This window comes from Erinaceus europaeus, chromosome 13 (assembly GCF_950295315.1).
Source record: "Erinaceus europaeus chromosome 13, mEriEur2.1, whole genome shotgun sequence".
Lineage (NCBI taxonomy): Eukaryota > Metazoa > Chordata > Mammalia > Eulipotyphla > Erinaceidae > Erinaceus > Erinaceus europaeus.
Window position 1 is genome coordinate 60,472,846 of NC_080174.1, and position 18,027 is coordinate 60,490,872.

At 45.6% G+C, this 18,027-nt stretch overlaps 3 protein-coding genes across 6 annotated transcripts in view; 2 read left to right on the plus strand and 1 right to left on the minus strand.

Moving 5' to 3' along the window:
* GPBP1L1 (GC-rich promoter binding protein 1 like 1) overlaps nt 1–10,142 on the plus strand; it is a 42,500-nt gene extending 32,358 nt beyond the window's left edge. For all 3 annotated transcript variants that reach the window (XM_060205981.1, XM_060205980.1, XM_007538461.3), the window contains exons 8-12: nt 818–958; nt 4,673–4,831; nt 6,004–6,128; nt 6,929–7,031; nt 9,258–10,142. In XM_060205981.1, coding sequence (XP_060061964.1) covers nt 818–958; nt 4,673–4,831; nt 6,004–6,128; nt 6,929–7,031; nt 9,258–9,410 — 681 coding nt within the window. In that variant the 3' untranslated portion in view covers nt 9,411–10,142. The remainder of the gene's footprint in view (nt 1–817; nt 959–4,672; nt 4,832–6,003; nt 6,129–6,928; nt 7,032–9,257) is intronic.
* The window catches only part of TMEM69 (transmembrane protein 69), a 132,225-nt gene that overhangs the window by 42,470 nt on the left and 71,728 nt on the right, over nt 1–18,027 (minus strand). The gene's annotated exons all lie outside the window — the stretch shown is intronic.
* On the plus strand, nt 12,804–17,762 carry CCDC17 (coiled-coil domain containing 17). 2 transcript variants are annotated; one of them, XM_060205964.1, is made up of 13 exons: nt 12,810–13,398; nt 13,505–13,579; nt 13,689–13,899; nt 13,996–14,161; nt 14,361–14,444; nt 14,532–14,650; nt 14,847–14,957; nt 15,819–15,958; nt 16,058–16,155; nt 16,302–16,505; nt 16,649–16,859; nt 16,931–17,041; nt 17,232–17,762. In XM_060205964.1, the coding sequence occupies exons 1-13, from the start codon at nt 13,225–13,227 to the stop codon at nt 17,385–17,387; spliced, it is 1,860 nt and encodes a 619-aa protein (XP_060061947.1). In that variant the 5' UTR covers nt 12,810–13,224; the 3' UTR covers nt 17,388–17,762. The 2 variants fall into 2 exon arrangements, with proteins under 2 accessions (XP_060061948.1, XP_060061947.1); XM_060205965.1 differs by lacking the exon at nt 16,931–17,041 and having other exon boundaries at nt 12,804–13,398.

The window sequence follows — 18,027 nt, forward strand, 5'->3', positions numbered from 1 at the left end:
TTTAAAAAGTAGCACATTAAAGGAAACTATTGAACATTACTCAGCATCTCAGCACCTCTCAGATTTATTGAACTAGAATTCTTTTTGAGAAAAATACATGATAGCCTATGACATTTCTTTATTATATTTTTAATATTTATTTCCTTTTTGTTGCCCTTACTGTTTTATTTTTGTAGTTATTATTGTTGTCGTCGTTGTTGGATAGGACAGAGTGAATTGGAGAGAGGAGGGGAAGACAGAGGGGGGGAGAGAAAGATAGACAGCTGCAGACCTGCTTCACCGCTTGTGAAGTGACTCCCCTGCAGGTGGGGAGCTGGGGGCTTGAACTGGGATCCTTAACGCTGGTCCTTGTGCTTCGTGCCACCTGCACTTAACCCGCTGTGCTACAGCCCGACTCCCTTCTTTTTTTTTTTAATATTTATTTCCTTTTGTTGCCCTTGTTGTTTTACTGTTCTTATTGCTGTCATTGTTGTTGGATAGGACAGAGAGAAATCAAGAGGGGAGGGGAAGAGAAAGATAGACACCTGCAAACCTCCTACATCTGTGAAGTGACTCCCCTGCAGGTGGGGAGCCGGGGCTTGAACCGGAATCCTTATGCCGGTCCTTGTGCTTCACGCCACAAGCGCTTAATCCACTACGCTACCCCCCGACTCCTGCCTATGATATTTTCTTAGTGCCCAACTGCAGAATGAGGTTGCATACTGCCCAGACATACTCCCAAGTATCATTGCTGTCTAGTTTTCTTTATCATCTTAGAAGCTTAGCTTCTGTCTTCATGTTTGTTCTAACTTTCTGTTTTTCTTTTTTTCCCATGTAGCCCAGTGCATGGAAAGCTAATAGAATGGAACACAAATCAGGATCCTTTTCTTCAAATCGGGATTCTGCTTTTACAAGTCCAGTCTCTGTTACCAAACCAGTAGTACTGGCTGGTGGAACAATTTTAAGTTCTCCCAAAGAGGTGAGTAAGGATAACGCTGAACAGCTATTTTCAAACTTGCCTTTCCCACTTAATTACACTAAAATAGTCAAGGGTGGAAGTCGGGCAGTAGCGTGCAGCGGGTTAAGCACAGGTGGTGCAAAGTGCAAGGACCGGCATAAGGATTCCAGTTTGAGCCCCTGGCTCCCCACCTGTAGGGGGTTCATTTCACAGGTGGTGAAGCAGGTCTGCAGGTGTCTGTCTTTCTCTCCCCTTCTCTGTCTTCCGTCCTCTCTCCATTTCTCTCGGTCCTATCCAACAATGACGACATCAGTAACAACAATAATAACTACAACAAATAAAACAACAAGGGCAATAAAAGGAAATTAATAAATTTAAAAAATTAAAAAAAAAAAAAGATAATCAAGGGTACGTGTACATCTCTGTGTCCATTTCCATAGTACCAGGACTTACTAGTTCAGGGCGGCTTTCTAGTAACATTCAAAGATGTGCAGTAGCAGGGTGGGTAGTTGCTATTGCTATACAGTAGACCAGCGATAATCTATATTAAGTTCTGTTGGTGCCTGTAGAAAGGTCGAAAGAGAAATGCTGTATAAGAGGTTTTTGATTTGTTTGCTTTCAGCTTTATTTGCCAGAGCACTGCTCAGACCTGGTGGTGTGAGGAATTAAACCTGGGACTTTGGAGCCTCAGGCATGAATTTCTTTGCATAACCATTATGCTATTTCTCTCCCTCCTTCCCTTTGTTTTAATTTTTTTTATATTTCCCCCTTTTATTGCCCTTGTTTTAGTTATTATTATTGTTGTTATTAATGCCATCATTGTTGGATAGGACAGAGAGAAATGGAGAGAGGAAGGGGAGAGAAAGATAAGACAACTGCAGACCTGCTTCACTGCCTATGAAGCGACCCCTCTGCAGGTGGGGACCCGGTGCTCAAACCAGGTTTCTTTTTTTTTTTATTTATTTTTATTTTTTTATTTAAGAAAGGATTAATTAACAAAACCATAGGGTAGGAGGGGTACAACTCCACACTTCCCCCCGCCCAATCTCCATATACCACCCCCTCCCTAGTAGCTTTCCCATTCTCTATCTCTCTGGGAGCATGGACCCAGGGTCACTGTGAGTTGCAGAAGGTAGAAGGTCTGGCTTCTGTAATTGCTTCCCCGCTGAACATGGGCGTTGACTGTGAACCAGGTTTCTTATGGGTCCTTGTACTTTGTGCCAAGTGTGCTTAACCCACTGCACTACCGCCCGACTCCCTATATTTTTATTATTGGATAAAGTCAGAGAAATTGAGAAGGGAGGGGGAGATAAAGCAGGAGAAAAACAGAGACACCTGTAGCCCTGCTTCACCGCTTGTGAAGCTTTTCCCCTGCAGATGGGGACCAGGGGCGTGAACCTGGGTCCTTACGTATTGTAATGTGAGTGTTTAACCAGGTGTGCCACTGCTTGGCCACATTTTTTTTTAAATTATCTTTATTTATTGGATAAGAGGCAGCCTGAAGTTACGGGAGAAGAAAGGCGTGATAGAGAGGGAGAGAGACACACCTGCAGCACTACTTCACCACTTGCAAAGCTTTCCCTCTGTAGGTGAGGACTGGGGGCTTGAACCTGGCTCCTTGAGCATTGTAACATGTGTACTCAACCAGGTGCACCACCACCCGACCCCCTGGCACCAATTTTTAATTTTTATTTATTCCTACCAGGGTTTTCACTTGGTTCAGTGCCTGCATGACAAATCCACCACTCCTTTTTCTTTTTTTGGATAGAGATTGAGAAGGGAGGGGGCCAGGTGGTAGCACAGCCAATTAAGTACACATAGTAGAAGCACAAGGATCCAGGTTCAAGTCCTGGATGATACACGGGGGGTAAAGGAGGTCTGCAAGTGTCTGTCTTTCTCTCTCCCTCTCTGTCTACCCTCCCCCTCAATTTCCCTTTGTCCTATGCAATAAAATGGAAAAAATAGTTGCCAGCAACAGTGGATTTGTAGTTTTGGCACAAGTCCCAGCTATAACCCTGGAGAAAGAGAGATTGAGAAGGGGGATGGAGAGAAAGAAGACACCTGCAGCACTGCTTCACTCTGGTAACACACACACACACACACACACACACACACACACACACACACACACACACACACACACACACAGAAAGAAGACACCTGCAGCACTGCTTCACTCTGGTAACACACACACACACACACACACACACACACACACACACACACACACACACACACACACACACACCCCCCGCAGATGGGTTTGGGTGCTTGACCCTGTGTCCTTGCACATGCACCACCACCCAGCCCTGTTTTAATTTATTAATTTGTTTATTAATTTATTTTGTACCAGAGCACTGCTCAGCTTTGGCTTGTGGTCTGGGGATTGAAGCTGGGACCTCAAAGCCTCAAGCATGAGAGATGCTATCTTCCTTGCTCTGTTTTACAACCAGAGCATTACTCTGGCACATGTAATGCTGGGAATCGAATTTGTGACCTCATGGTTTACAAATATAATGCTTTATTCATCTCTCCACCTCCAGGGATAGTAAACCCCCCCCCCCTTAAGGGTTGTTGCTGGAACTTAGTACCGGCACTACAAACCCACTGCTCCCAGTGGCCATTTTTTTCCTATTCCCCTCCTCTCCCACTTTTTCATTTTTATTTGATAGGGCAGAGAGAAATTAAGGGTGGAGAGATAAAGAGGGTGAGAGAAGGTAGAGACACCTGCAGACCTGCTTTGCTGCTCTCAAAGCTTCCTTCTGCAGGTAGGGAGTGGGGGTTTCAAACCCATGTCTTTCTTTGCACATGATAATTTTTGCAGTTAAACCCGTGTGCCATTGCATGAACCCAGCTCTTTATTTTTTTACTTTAAAATTTCCACAGTGCAGTTGTGGCCTGGGCAGTAGTCCAGTGAATAAAACATTGAAATGCTTTGTTTATTGTCACTGGGGAGTCATCATTCAGGCACACTTTTTTTCAGACAGAAAGAAGGAGAGGAACAGACACACCAAAACTTCCTCCAGTGTGCTATGCACCAAGTTCTAACCCAAGCTGGAGCTTGTTTTTGGTGTGTGTGTGTGTGTTTTCTCTACCAGAGTTATTGCTGTCACTTCATGCCTACATAACACCACCATTCCTGGTGGCTCCCCATTGATTTTGTTTTTTAAAATAGGGAGGAAAAGACACATGGAGCACTAGCCCACTGTTCTTAAAGCTTCTCTCCCACAGGAGAGGTATACAGTTAAAGTCTTTTTAAAGGAAAAGACTTTGATTGATCTGGGGAGATGGAGCTAATGATTATGTAAGACTTTAATGCCTAAGGCTCTGTAGTATTATTTAATCCCTGGCACCACCATAAATCAAGGCTGAACAGTAAGTACTCTGCTTATGGGGGGGGGGGATTTTAGGGGCCACGTGGTGGTGCACCTGGTTAAGCACTCACAGTACACAAGGAACCAGGTTCAAGCTCCTGGTCCCCATCTGCAGGGGGAAAGCTTCATGAGTGATGAAGCAATGCTGCACGTGTCTCGCTGTCTCTTTATCTCTCCTTCCCCTCTCAATTTCTCTGTCTCTATTTAGTAATAAATAAAAATAAGAAAAAAATTTTTAATTGTTTTTTTTTTTAAAGAATTTTTGGTGATAAAGTAGGGTACCAGATTTTGAGTTATGTAGCAGTAACCTAAAGAATCTAGTTCTTCTTGGCTGTCAAGAATAACCTACTTGTGATATCAGAGTCCCTCCAGCACCACTCCTCCAATTGAGATCAGCTCCTCTCGTCTGACCAAGTTGACTCGCCGTACTACCGACAGGAAAAGCGAGTTTCTAAAGACTCTGAAGGATGACCAGAATGGAGACTTCTCAGAGAACAGAGACTGTGACAAGCTGGAAGATGTAAGAGTATAGGGTTTTTCTGGGACAATAGAAGTGTGTCTTTTCTTTTTTTAAAAAGATTTAATTTATTAATGAGAAAGATAAGAGGAGAGAGAGAAAGAACCAGACATCACTCTGGTACATGTGCTGCTGGGGATTAAACTGAGGACCTCATGCTTGAGAATCCAGTGCTTTATCCACTGCACCACCTCCCCGTACCACGTGTGTGTTTTTTTTCTCTCTCTCTTTATTTTTTGGATAGGACAGAGGCAAATGAAGGGGAGAGGGGCTAATGGAGAAATACCTGTAGCACTACTACTACGCCACTCATGAAGCTTCCACCCTGCATGTGGGGAGCAGGGGCTTGAACCTGGGTCCTTGATATCATTTTTGTTATTGCTGTTGTTCTTGTTGGACAGGACAGAGAGAAATCGAGAGAAATGGGGAAGACAGGGAAAGAGAAGGATAGACACCTGCAGATCTGCTTCACCACTTGTGAAGCGACTCCCCTGTGGGTGGGGAGCCGGGGTTCCAACTGGGATCCTTGAGTGGGTCCTTGCGCTTCCTGCCATGTGTGCTTAACCTGCTGCGTTACCACCGGTCCCCCCCCCAAACTTTTTTTTAATGAATTTTATTTTAAAAAGGGCCGAACATATTTATTCCTTAATCCAAGTCAGTAAAGGAAAACAAAATAATTGATATTAACTAGACATCTACTAGCTGTTGCCACAGTTGAGATAACCTAAAAGTAAGATGGTCACTTGGTATCCTTGGATATGTTAACAAGATGAGCAAGTTCTCTCATTTTTTTAAAATTTATTTTCCCTTTTGTTGCCCTTGCTGTTTTTTTTTTTATTGTTGTTGTTTTCAGTGTCATCGTTGTTAGATAGGATAGAGAGAAATGGAGAGTGGGGAGAGAAAGAGACACCTGCAGACCTGCTTCACTGTTTGTGAAGCAACTCCCCTGCAGGTAGGGATCCGAGGGCTTGAACCAGGATCCTTACGTCGGTCTTTGTGCTTCATGCCACTGCCCGATTCCCAGTTCTAATTTTTAAACAGAGAAAATCTGTGAGTTGAGATCATCTTATGGAAAGCACTTTCCTGAGTTCTGAGTCCTTAATCTTATAGATTACACAATCTTGCCATGAAGGATTCTTAAACAGAGCGTGTTATCCTGTCTTTTCTTCCTGCAGTTGGAGGGCAACAGCACACCTGAACCAAAGGAAAATGGAGAGGAAGGCTGTCTTCAAAATGGTCTTGCTCTGCCCATAGAAGAGGAAGGGGAGGTCCTCTCACACTCACTGGAAGCAGAGCACAGGTGAGGGTTGGATCATAGGCCATGCCATGTATGGCCTGAACATACTTATGAAGACATCTTAGATAGGATAGAGGTTAGCCTATAAGCATCATCATTTACTCTGTGTATGTCCTGGCTTGACCCACTAACTCACTGGGCATTCCTTTTCAGAATTTCCAACTTTTTTCATGATGCTCCAAGTTCCCAGGTTCAATCTTCAGCATCACCAGGAACCAGAACTGAGTGTTGCTTTGGTTTAGAAAGAATATGTGTATGTAAAGTGATTTTTTTTTTTTTTTTTTAAACAAGAGCACTGCTCAGCTCTGGCTTATCGTCGTGGTACAGGGGATTGGACCTGGGACTTTGGAGCCTCAGGAATGAGAGTCTCTTTGCATAACCATTATGCTATCTACCCCTGCCCACAAGATAATTTTATGCCAGAGCTGAGCAGAATTTTTTACCATGGGGGGGGGCAGATAAACAATTACAAATACATAAGTGTACCTTACCCAGTAGGGAGAGAACCAAGTTTCTTTTCTAGCATCCAAGTGGGTAGAGTTGACTCTGGGCCAGGAAGTTTTCTATTGAAAGCTGTGGATGCCCACTTATGCCTAAAGGTGTCGTGCATTTTTCTTTCTCTCTCTTTAAAAATATATAGTTTTTAAATTTACTTATGGTGGGAATGGAAGAGACTGACCTAAGCATCTCTCTGACATTTGTGTGCCCAGGATTGGACCCAGGGCCTCATGCTCATGAGTCCAGTGCTTTGCTGCTCCACCTCCCATCATACACATTTTCTTTACCTGTACTGTCTCCACCAGGTTACTGAAAGCAATGGGATGGCAAGAATATCCTGAAAATGATGAGAATTGCCTTCCCCTCACAGAGGATGAACTCAAAGAGTTCCACATGAAGACAGAGCAGGTATGTCATAAACCTTCCCTAGAGACCGTTAACAAGTAGAGAAAAGAATTGGAAGAGCCCTTGCCTTTATGGAATGTTAGTTTTGTGTGAACAAAGAACCTTGAAAAAGAAAATAGAAAGTAAGCTACCATAATAGACAAGTTGGGCAGGGCTACATAACACAATGGTTATGCAAAGAGACATATGCCTGAGGCTCTGAAGTCCCAGCCGCAATCCCCTGTACCACTATAAGCCAGAGCTGATCAGTGCTCTGGTAAAATAAATAATAACATTTATCACTCTGACTGGGTAATAGGGATTTCATGTGTTAGATAAGAAAAACCAGGTAAAGTAGTATATTTCAGAAACATAAGGGTGGGTTCCAAAGTTGTGGACTGTGCCATCAATCTCAAGAAATGATTGAATTCTTTTTCAGAGTAAAAATACTGGCAGATCCCAAGATTTATAGTAATAAGAGAAAAGATTTTGCTATACAGAATTCTCTTCCCCCAATTACTTCTCACCTGAGAACTTGGAGAAATAAGGAGTTTCAAATTTTGCCCAAAACATACTGAATCAGAATCAGCATTTTAAAATGATCCTCTGGGAGTCGGGCTGTATAGCACAGCAAGTTAAGTGCAGGTGGCGTAAAGCGCAAGGACCGGAGGAAGGATCCCTGTTCAAGCCCCCAGCTCCCCACCTGCAGGGGAGTCGCTTCACAGGCGGTGAAACAGGTCTGCAGGTGTCTTATCTTTCCCCCTCTCTGTCTCCACCTCCTCTCTCAATTTCTCTGTCTTATCCAATAACGACGACATCAATAACAACAACGACTACAGCAATTTAAAAAAAAATTTTTTTAATGATCCTCTGATAATTCATTAGTACATTAAAGCTTGAGAAGCACCATATAGAGGCAGTGGTGCACCTGGTTTAACCATACATATTACCATGCACAAGGACTCAGGTTCAAGCCTGCACTCCCCACCTGCAGAGACAAAGCTTCATGAGTAATGAAGCAGATCTGCAAGTGTCTCCCCCCCCCCCAATTTCTCTCTGTCCTATCAGGTATAATAGAGGTGGGGGGAAATGGCCACCTGGAGTGCTAGATTCCTAAGTGAGCACTGAGCCCCAGCGACAGCCCTGGTGGCAATAAAAAAAAATAATAATTCAAAATAAAATCATCATATAAATTTTTTGCACTTGATTTGAGCCAAAAGGCCTAGGACTAATTAGAATCTTGCAAACCAGTATGTGGCCAGCGGATGAATTGTTGGGATCTCAAGCTGTAGCACCAGAGTTAGAGCCCCAGCAACAAGTGTGCCAGAGTGATGTCAGGTTCTCTTTCTCTCCTTTCTCTTTATTAATAAACAAAATATCTTTAAAAAATAAAATATGAGGGCCAGGCAATAGTGTACTGGGTTAAGCACACACGGCATGAAGCACAAGGACCGGTGTAAGGATCCTGTTTCGAACCTCCAGCTCCCCACCTGCAGGGGAGGTGAAGCAGGTCTGCAGTTGTCAGTCTTTCCTCCTCTCTATATTCCCCTCCACTCTCCATTTCTCTCTGTTCTATCAAACAACAGCAATGTCAAAGTAACAATAATAACAACATGGGCAACAAAATGGGAAAAATGGCCTCCAGGAGCAGTGGATTTGTAATGTAGTCAGTGAGCCCCAGCAATAACCTTGGAGGCAAAATAAAAAATAAAATAAAATGTCAGGCTGGGGTAGATAGTATAATGGTTATGCAAAGAGACTCATGTCTGAGTCTTTAAAGTCCCAGGTTCAACCCCCCATACCACTGTAAACCAGAGCTGACCAGTGCTCTGGTAAAAATAAAAATAAATAAAATGTCTGGGTTCCTGAGGAAATAAACTATACTTGGGACGATCATTCATATAAATCATTGTTTTCTCCAGTAAACTGATTCTAACTCTTTAGGGGCTTAGCAGTAGATAGTGGGAGCAAAATAATATTTAATCTCCAGAAATAGCCCCTGCCTCCTCACTACCATTTCATCTAGATTTGAATTAAGTCCTGGCCTTTGCCAGTTTATTTCAAAAACAAAAATGAAAGCATAAAAGAAGTGGTGAGAAGAGGCAAAGAGAGTGGATGGAGGGTGAAAAGGCCCTTAAGGTTGGGTTTGCTTTTCCTCCATTTCAAAATATAAACCAGATCACAGTATCCAACTGAAAGCTTAAGTATTAATGACTTTTGTTTGTTTTTTCTTTCCCATGCTAACCACAGCTGAAAAGGAATGGCTTTGGGAAGAATGGCTTCTTGCAAAGCCGCAGTTCCAGCCTCTTCTCCCCATGGAGAAGCACTTGTAAAGCGGAATTTGAGGATTCAGACACAGAAACCAGTAGCAGTGAAACATCAGATGACGATGCCTGGAAGTAGGCTTATAAATGCTCAGTTAAATATGACCTAGAAAACTCAAGTTGTGTATTTAGGGAATATACAAAAGAAAAAAAATCATTCTTTTTCCTTTTCTTAAGTGGTTGTTGGTACTTCATGCACAAGGGAAATAATCATATCCCAAAGAGTGATCAGCTTGTTTAGCTTTTTTTCTTCTTTTCCCCTGTTACCTGCTTAATAGAAGATTGTGTGGTGGGAAAGATTTTTTTAAATACACACACATACAGTATCTATGGGGCAATGCACAGGTAGGAGCTGGTTATGCAGAACAAGAGACACTGATCTTCAGCAACAGCTTCTACTACCAGCCCTTGGGGCACTTACCCCTGTGCTCAAACAATCATTGTCAATGACAAAGTGACTGTTGAAGTTATAATTGTATTAAATTAATGCTAATAATTTGGATATTTTATTTTATTTTTGGCTGCTCGGGTAACATTAGCCCTTAACCAAGCATATGTTTTTTTCTTTTTTTTTCCTCTTTTTCTTTTTGGGTACAACTGTAAAATATTTGGATATAGGAGATGTGTTATTCTTGCAGCCTTGATATTCAGGGTGTATTGTAAAATATAAATTTTTGTGAGATTTCAAAGATTAAGATTATTTTGATAACATTATTTACAGATTTAAAAGATGTGGTTATCACAAGTCTGTTGGGGGGGAACTACTGCATAAAATAACTAACTTGGAATAAATATTTTGCATCAGTTTGGATTGTCTGTGTAAGAAGTATATTTTCTTTAAAATTAGAAAAATGCACTCCTTTGGAGGGAAATACTTTTAAGTCTAAGGGAAATCTGAATTCAGACAAACTTGTTTCTCCCTCTAATATACTTTCTTGATGCAGAAACCTGTGCAATACATTAACAATAATAATAAAATCAGAAACCCAACTTTCCTTTCTGAAACTGCTTCACTCTACCAATTTATTTACTAATGTTGTTTTGTTTGTTTGTTTTTGAGGATGGTATATTTCTCAATTTTCTTACTACATAAGAAGATGGGGCTGGGGAGATAACAATAGCTCCAGGTTCAAACTCGGGCACCACAAGTCAAAGCTAAGCAATACTGTGGTTGGAAAAAAAAAAAAAAAAGATGGGGGTTGGGCAGTAGCGCACTGGATTAAGTGCACACAGTACAAAGTGAAAGGACCAGCTCAAGGATCCCAGTTTGAGCCTCCAGTTCCCCACCTGCTGAAGCAGGTCTACAGGTGTCTTATCTTTCTCGTTTTATCTTTCACGCCCCTCTCAATTTCTCTCTGTCCTATCCAACAACAATAACAGCAGCAACAAACAATGGGGAAAAAGATAGCTTCCAGGAGCAGTGGATTTGTAGTGCAGGCACTGATCCCCAGCAATAACCCTGGAGGCAAAAAAACAAAACATAATACAAAGTAATTTGAGTCAAAGAGGTGGGTGTTTTTTCATTTAACATATACTTCCCATGTTCTTGTGTGTTCCAGACTGAGGATGCAAGAACTGAGCCCAGTAGGGAAAATATTTTAAAACAGATGAATCTTTCAGCCATGTTCTTACAGACAGGTAGAAATTAAGTAACTATAGTATATAGTTTCTAATGGATATAGAAATCCATGCATACTCTAAGAGGCAGTAGGAGTAACAGGCTTAGTCACATAGAAAGATAACTAGGGTGGTCTAGGAAATGGTGCAGTGGATAAGACAGTGAACTCTCAAGCATGAAGTCTCAAGTTTAATCCCCAGCAGCACATGTACCAGAGTGATACCTCCTATCTTTCTCATTAATCAATGTTTCTTAAAAAAAGATAAGTAGGGGGAGTCAGGCAGTAGCACAGTGGGTTAAGTGCACGTAGCACAGTGCAAGGACTGGCATAAGGATCCCAGTTCCATCCCCCAGCTGCAGGGGAGTCGCTTCACAGGCGGTGAAGCAGGTCTGCAGGTGTCTGTCTTTCTCTCCCCATTTCTGTCTTCCCCTCCTCTCCACTTCTTTCTGTCCTGTCCCAACGACATCAACAATAACTACAAAAATAAAAATAAAAAACAAGGGTAACAAAAGGGAATAATAAAAAAAAAATAACTAGGGGCAAGAAGGTGGTCCACCCAGTTGAGTGCTTACAACATTACCATGCACGTGGACCAGGGTTTGAGCCCCTGATGCCCACCTACAGGGTGGACACTTCACGATGCAGCTTGAGCCCCCACACCTCACCTGCAAGTGGAAAGCTTCACAAGTAGTGAAGCAGGTCTGTGGGTGGCTTTCTACCAATATCTCCTCGATTTCTGCACTATCGGGGGGAAAAAAAAAACAACCTAGGGCTGGGCAGTGGTGCACCTGAAGAGCATACAAGTTACCATGCAAAAGGACCTGGGTTTAAGCCCTTAGTCCCCAGCTGCCAAGGAGAAAGCTTAACAAATGTTATACAGTGCTGCAGGTGTCTTTCTCCCTATTAGCTGTCCCCTCTCAATGTCTCTTTCCTATCAAATATTTTTTAAAAGGAAGGAAAACTACAGCAAAGGTACAATTAGATTCTCATCAAGTCCCAAGTTGGATCCCATGTTTTACATGTGCCAAAATAATGCCCTGGTTCTCACTCCCAGGAACATATCCACCCTTTTCTCCCCCTTCTTGTTAATAATCTTTTATTTATTTAAATGTTTACTATTTATTCCTTTTTGTTGCCCTTGTTTTATTGTTGTAGTTATGATTGATGTTGTTGGATAGGACAGAGAGAAGTGGAGACAGGAGGGGAAGACAGAGGGGGAGAGAAAGATAGACACCTGCAGACCTGCTTCACCGCCTGTGAAGCGACTTCCCTACAGGTGGGGAGCCGGGGGTTCCAACCAGGATCCTTATGCCGGTCCTTGCGCTTTGCGCCACCTGTGCTTAACCCACTGCGCTACTGCCCGACTCCCGTTAATAATCTTAAAGAAAAAAATAACTAATGTGGGTTCCAGACAAGGTAGAAACTAGAGTCGGTAGCACAGCAGGTTAAGCGCACCTGGCGCGAAGCGCAAGGACCGGTGTAATGATCCTGGTTCGAGCCCCCTGCTCCCCACTTGCAGGCGAGTTGCTTCACAGACAGTGAAGCAGGTCTGCAGGTGTCTATCTTTCTCTCCCTGTCTTCCCCTCATTTCTCCATTTCTCTGTCCTACCCAACAACGACATCAATAACAACAACAACAAAAAAAAGGGCAACAAAAGGGAAAATAAATAAAGCATACACTCAACTGACTGTACCACTACCTGGCTCCTTTTAATTTTTATTTCCTTTATTTCCTTTTTATTTTATTCGTTTGACAAAAGACGACAAAATCAAGAGGGGGGAGGGGAACAGCGATGGAGAAAGGCACCAGCAACATTTTCACCATTTGTGAAGCTTTCCTTCTGCAGGTGGTGGCCCAGGAGTTCTCTTGAGCTTCACTGCTCTGAACTGACTTCTTCCCCCCCAAATAGAGCGAGACAGGGAGGGAAAGACCACCACACTGAAGCTGCCTTCAGTTGTGGTGGGGCCAGGTTCCAAGCTGGATTGTGCACATGGCAAAGCAGGTGCACAGTCCAGATGAGTGATCAATATCTTGCTGGCCCTAGACTTTTTTGCTATTGTCCTGGCCCACCCCCAGCTCCTCCCACGTACTCCCCACCCATTCTCCAGATCTGCCCAGGCTTGTAGTTGCTAAGCCTCTTCTCCAAACAGAAACTTGATCTTGTTGGGCCCAACAAAACTGGCCTTTCCTCTGCCTCTATTTTATCCTTTCTCAGTCCCGTGCCTTCTAACTTCTGCAGGTTTCAAGGGGTGTCAGGGAAGAAATCCCATCCCATGGCCTCCAGCACCAAAGAGCCTGGGCTCCTGCCCTGCCGGTCCTGTGACATGGTTTTCCGCTCTCGGACCTTGTTGGCTGCCCACACTCAACGCTTCTGCATTGGCCATCTGAGCCGGGAGGTGACACTTGGAGCACAGCCCTCAGTAGCCATTGAGCCACAGGGCCCCGCGGTAAGGGCCTCTTCATTGACTTGGGGTGGGGGCGTGAAGGTGTGGGGAAATTGAAGTTACCGACCCAGAGGAAGATGCTTCCCCCCCACACACACTCTGTCCTCAGGTCGTGTCACAAGAGCAACTGGGCCAGTCGGACCAGGAGGCCAGCAAATCGGCTCTACTGAGGCTAACGGAGGAAGTATGCCAGGTCCCCCCCTAGGGTTCCAAGGTCTGGAGTTTGCCCTCCAAGCCTGCAGATCCTGGACCGGTCAGATTACCCCGCTTCAGCGTGTCACTGTCATTCCCAGGTGCAAGGGCTACGGCTGTACCTGCAGGACCTGCGGCCCTGGCGAACAACAGCTGTTCCTTGGGGGGCTGATGGGTCGCGGAGGCCAGAGGCCCTGTCTCAGGGCACCGCAGGCGGCCCGGCCGAGCGGCTGCAAACACTACACGGAACACACGCCCGGCGCCTGGCGGAGACAGAGGCACAGGGCCGGGCCCTGCGGCGACGCGGCGAGGGTGCGCGGGGAGGAGGCGGGACAGGAGCGGGCTGAGCCCGGAGTCCCGGGCTGTAGGCTGGTTGGACTTGTTCCCACTCCAGCCCTCACCCCTCAGAATTGAGTCGGCGTCTCCAAGGCTTGGCCCGTCGGGAGTATCAAGGAATGTCACGCCTATTCGGCGTGGAACAAGAACTTCGAGAACTCCGAGCGGAGGCAGGGCGCACGCGGGTTGCTGTGGAGGCCTTAGGCGCGCAGGTTGTGCAGTTACAGCCCGCGCCCGGGTGAGCTGGAGCGGCAGCCGGGAGCGCGGCGGGGCCCAGCCGGTGGGGGCGTGGCCTTAGCCTGGGCCGTGGGGGCGGGACCGAGCGCGCGAGGCGCCCCCCAGGAGCACGAGGGCAGGCGGTGTGAGAAACTCTGGAAGCCACGGGGCTGCAGGAAGCCTGGGATGTGCATGTGCCGCCCTCTCCCTTCGGACCCCAGGGCCCAGTCCTACGCCTTGCGAGAGGCAGAAATTTGTTTTCCGTCGCTATCAACAAACCCGGGGACTCTGGCAGCTGAGATCGGGTGAGGTCAGGGCCTGGAGGACGGGAATGGTCAGTGCTGAGCAGTCCTGCAACACTGAGCGCTGCCTTCTGTCCCTCTGCTGCACAGAGCCCTGCGTCAGGCCTACATTCGGGGAGGCGGCCGGGACCCTGGCGTTCTGGGGCAGATATGGCAGTTACAAGTGGAGGCGTCAGCACTAGAGCTGCAGCGGTCACGCAATCGCAGGGGTGAAAAGGAGCAGCCAGAGCGGTGATCTTAGTCCTGGAAGGAGGGTGGGGGTAGTAGGTGTCTTTGGCATGGAAACCACTTGAGCAACAGCTGGGAGATAGGAGATGGTTTGTCTGGCATTGGCTAGAAAGTTAACAGCCTTGTCCAGAGGGTCCTGTTATGAACCAGAGGTCAGAGGTGACTTGTTCATTGCAGGAAAACAGGCGGGTGTTGCAAAGGGGGAACTTCTACTAATGGAGGCTGAAAACCATCGCCTGGAGGCAGAAGTCTTGGCCATGCAAAGGGCCACAGGCCGGCATTTTTGGGGTCAGTAAGCACTCCAAACCGACCTCTTCTTATTTGCTGCAGACCTGGCTCTAAGAAGGGTTAAAGAGCCCAGGAGGAGGCCCAGTGGATTAAGTGTTGAACTTTCTTAAGCATGAGGCTATGAGTTTAGTCCCAGTGCAAGTAAAATCTATTCTTCCTCTCATAAAATAGAACTGGTTAGAGGGTCCATGCAATGTAGGGCTGGGTGGCAGCGCATCTGGTTGAGCACAAACCAATGTGCAAGGATCAGGGTTCAAGCCCATGCCCCTACCTGCAAGGTGGGATGCTTCATGCTAGTGAAGTAGGTCTGCAGGTGTGTCTCTTCCCTCTCCCTCAATTTGTCTCTATTCAAAATAAGTATTAAAACACCGGGAGTCGGGCGGTAGCCCAGCAGGTTAAGCACACGTGGCGCAAAGGGCAAGGACCAGTGTAAGGATCCTGGTTCGAGCCCCCAGCTCCCCACCTGCAGGGGAGATGCTTCACAGGTGGTGAAGCAGGTCTGCAGGTGTGTCTGTTTTTCTCCACCTGTCTTCCCCTCCTCTCTCCATTTCTCTCTGTCCTATCCAACAACGACATCAGTAACTACAACAATAAAACAAGGGCAACAAAAGGAAGTAAATATTTTTTAAAAATATTGAAACACACACACACAGGGGTAGATAGTACAATGGTTATGCAAAAAACTCTCCTGCCTGAGGCTCCCAGGCTCAATCCCTTGAACCACCGTAAATCAGAGCTGAACAGAGCTCTGGTAAAAAAAAAAGAAAAAGTGGTCCAAGAAGTGGTGCAGTGGACAGTATTGGACTCTGAAGCATGAGGTTGAGTTCGATTCAGGGATTCCTTATTTCTTTTTGTTTCTAGGCTCCCGACAGACTCAACTTGTGGCAGATCCCAGTCCAGGCTTGAGGAGAGATGCTCCACTCCTCCCACCACCAGTGGCTCCTCCACTGCCACCTCATCTACCTCCTCCAGGTTTCCTCTTGGGTGGAACAGAAAAGGCTGTGAGGACCCAGGGGATAGGTGGGGCCTGTTCTGCTTTGAGCAGTTGGGTAAGCAGAGACTGAGGAAGCTTTCTGGAGGAGTCAACTCTTCCTCTACAGCTCAAGTTTCCTGAAACCAAGACTGCGAATGTAGGCCTGGATCCACAGTTTCTTCTGCCCACATCTGATGTTCTGGGCCCTGCACCTTATGACCCAGGGTGAGGCCTGCCCCATCTTTGACACCCTACGTAATGTGCTTTCCACTGCTTGTTAAGGCTACTTCTGAGGGCCAGTTAACATTAGGAAGAACTGGCTAGGAATTGGGAAGAAAGAGTTGGTTCGAAGTGTGCATTGTATTCTACAGGGCTGGCCTGTTCATTTTCTATGACTTCCTGCGAGGTCTTGAGGCTTCTTGGATTTGGGTGCAACTAATAACTGGCTTGGCCAGAGATGGACGGGATACAGGAGGGACCACAGTATTGTCACCATCCCTTTGCTTGCCACCACCTCCAACTCCTGGACCCATGGGCAACTGTGCTATCCTTGCCAGCAGGCAGCCTGTACCCAGGTCAGTAGGCAGGGATGAACAACTGCCACAAATTTGTCCTATAGTTTGAGGGTTTTGTTTTTAATTGGTATATAGGACCATAGGCTCTAAAAGCTAACTCCTAGAGATAACACCCAATTCTGGCGTGACACTTCTCATTCTAGACTGCCACCTTCGCCATCAGTATCCTTGGTTTGTGAGTTGCAGGCCTGGCAGGGGCTGGCATGGTCTAGGGCACCACAGCCAAAGGCCTGGGCCTCATTACTGCTATTTGACCAGCATCAGAGGTTGTTGAGTGGTCGCTGGCGTCTCCCACTTCGGGCCCTTCCACTGGACACCAGTCTTACCCCAGGGCAGCTGAATGGAATTCCCCAGGTAAGAGTTGAGGGTGGAAACCAGGTCTTAATCCTCAGCGGTAGATACAAAATCATTTTGACTCTCACCAGATAGCTCAGGCTGAACTCTTTCTACGGCTGGTGAATGCAAGAGATGCAGGTGTCCAGACTCTAACAGAGGTCAACCCAGCAAATGCCCATGAGTACCAGTACCCACCTCCGGTAAGGGCCTAAATAAAAGTGTGGCTGGTATGGCCTGATTGTTGAAAAACCCACTAAATGCTCATGGCATCTTTACACATTCTATCAGGTAACCAAGTATCAACTTGGCTTACAGTCATAGTAGACTCTAGAACTTGTGCTAATCTCTAGATAGCCCTTATTATTTATCTACCTCACCCCTCTTCCACAGGTGTCCAGCTCATCTTCACTGGAACCCAGCTCACTTGCCCCAATAGCTGGCTTTGTCGACCCACCTCCTGCTGCAGCTGAGTCTGGTGATGGCAGAGTTATGGATAAAGATGATCTGAGTTCCCAAAGTTTCGACCCATCACCACAGACATCCTAAAATGAATGTGGAAGAGTAGCTTCAGGCATAAAGCCTACATTGAGGCCTATTCTTAGACAGGCATCATTACAACTCCATGTTTTGACACAGGATCTAGAAGCAAAAAGATCCAAGCACAAAGAATAGTAACTGCCAATCATATCTATAACACTGTGCATATAGCCTTTCTCTATCTGTATGTATGTATTAGCTCTGGCTAATGGTGATGTGGGGAATTGAACCTGGGACTTCTGAATTTCAGGCATGAAAATACTTTTGCATACCATCATGCTATCTCCTCCAGCCCTCTAACTCTGTTGGGTTGTTTTTTTAATACAGATCAATGTGAGAAATGAACTCTAAGTATTTGCAATATTAAAGTTCTTTGAAAGGTGACACGGGTCCCTCAATTCTAGCTAATGGAACTAGATAAATTCATTTGTACTTTGCTTGTGCCAACATATTGCCGCACTACACTGATTTTTTTCCCTTGGCCATTTACCTTCAAAAAGCTGTTCCCGTGAACAGAGTAACCATGCCCCGTAGGTTCCAGTGCCGAATTCTAGCTCAAAATTGTTCTTCTGAGATGGTTTTGGAACCAGTGCCTTCAGCACTAGCCAGTCGCTTGGACTGGACGGCCACAATGACTGGCAGTTTTCCT

What these genes read in the sequence shown, in the direction of transcription:
- CCDC17 (XM_060205964.1), top strand. Translation starts at nt 13,225, where the DNA reads ATGGCCTCCAGCACCAAAGAGCCTGGGCTCCTGCCCTGCCGGTCCTGT. An exon ending in GCGGTCACGCAATCGCAGGG is followed by an intron (nt 14,651 to 14,846) that starts GTGAAAAGGAGC and finishes TGTTCATTGCAG; the next exon opens with GAAAACAGGCGGGTGTTGCA. An exon ending in AGCTGAATGGAATTCCCCAG is followed by an intron (nt 16,860 to 16,930) that starts GTAAGAGTTGAG and finishes GACTCTCACCAG; the next exon opens with ATAGCTCAGGCTGAACTCTT.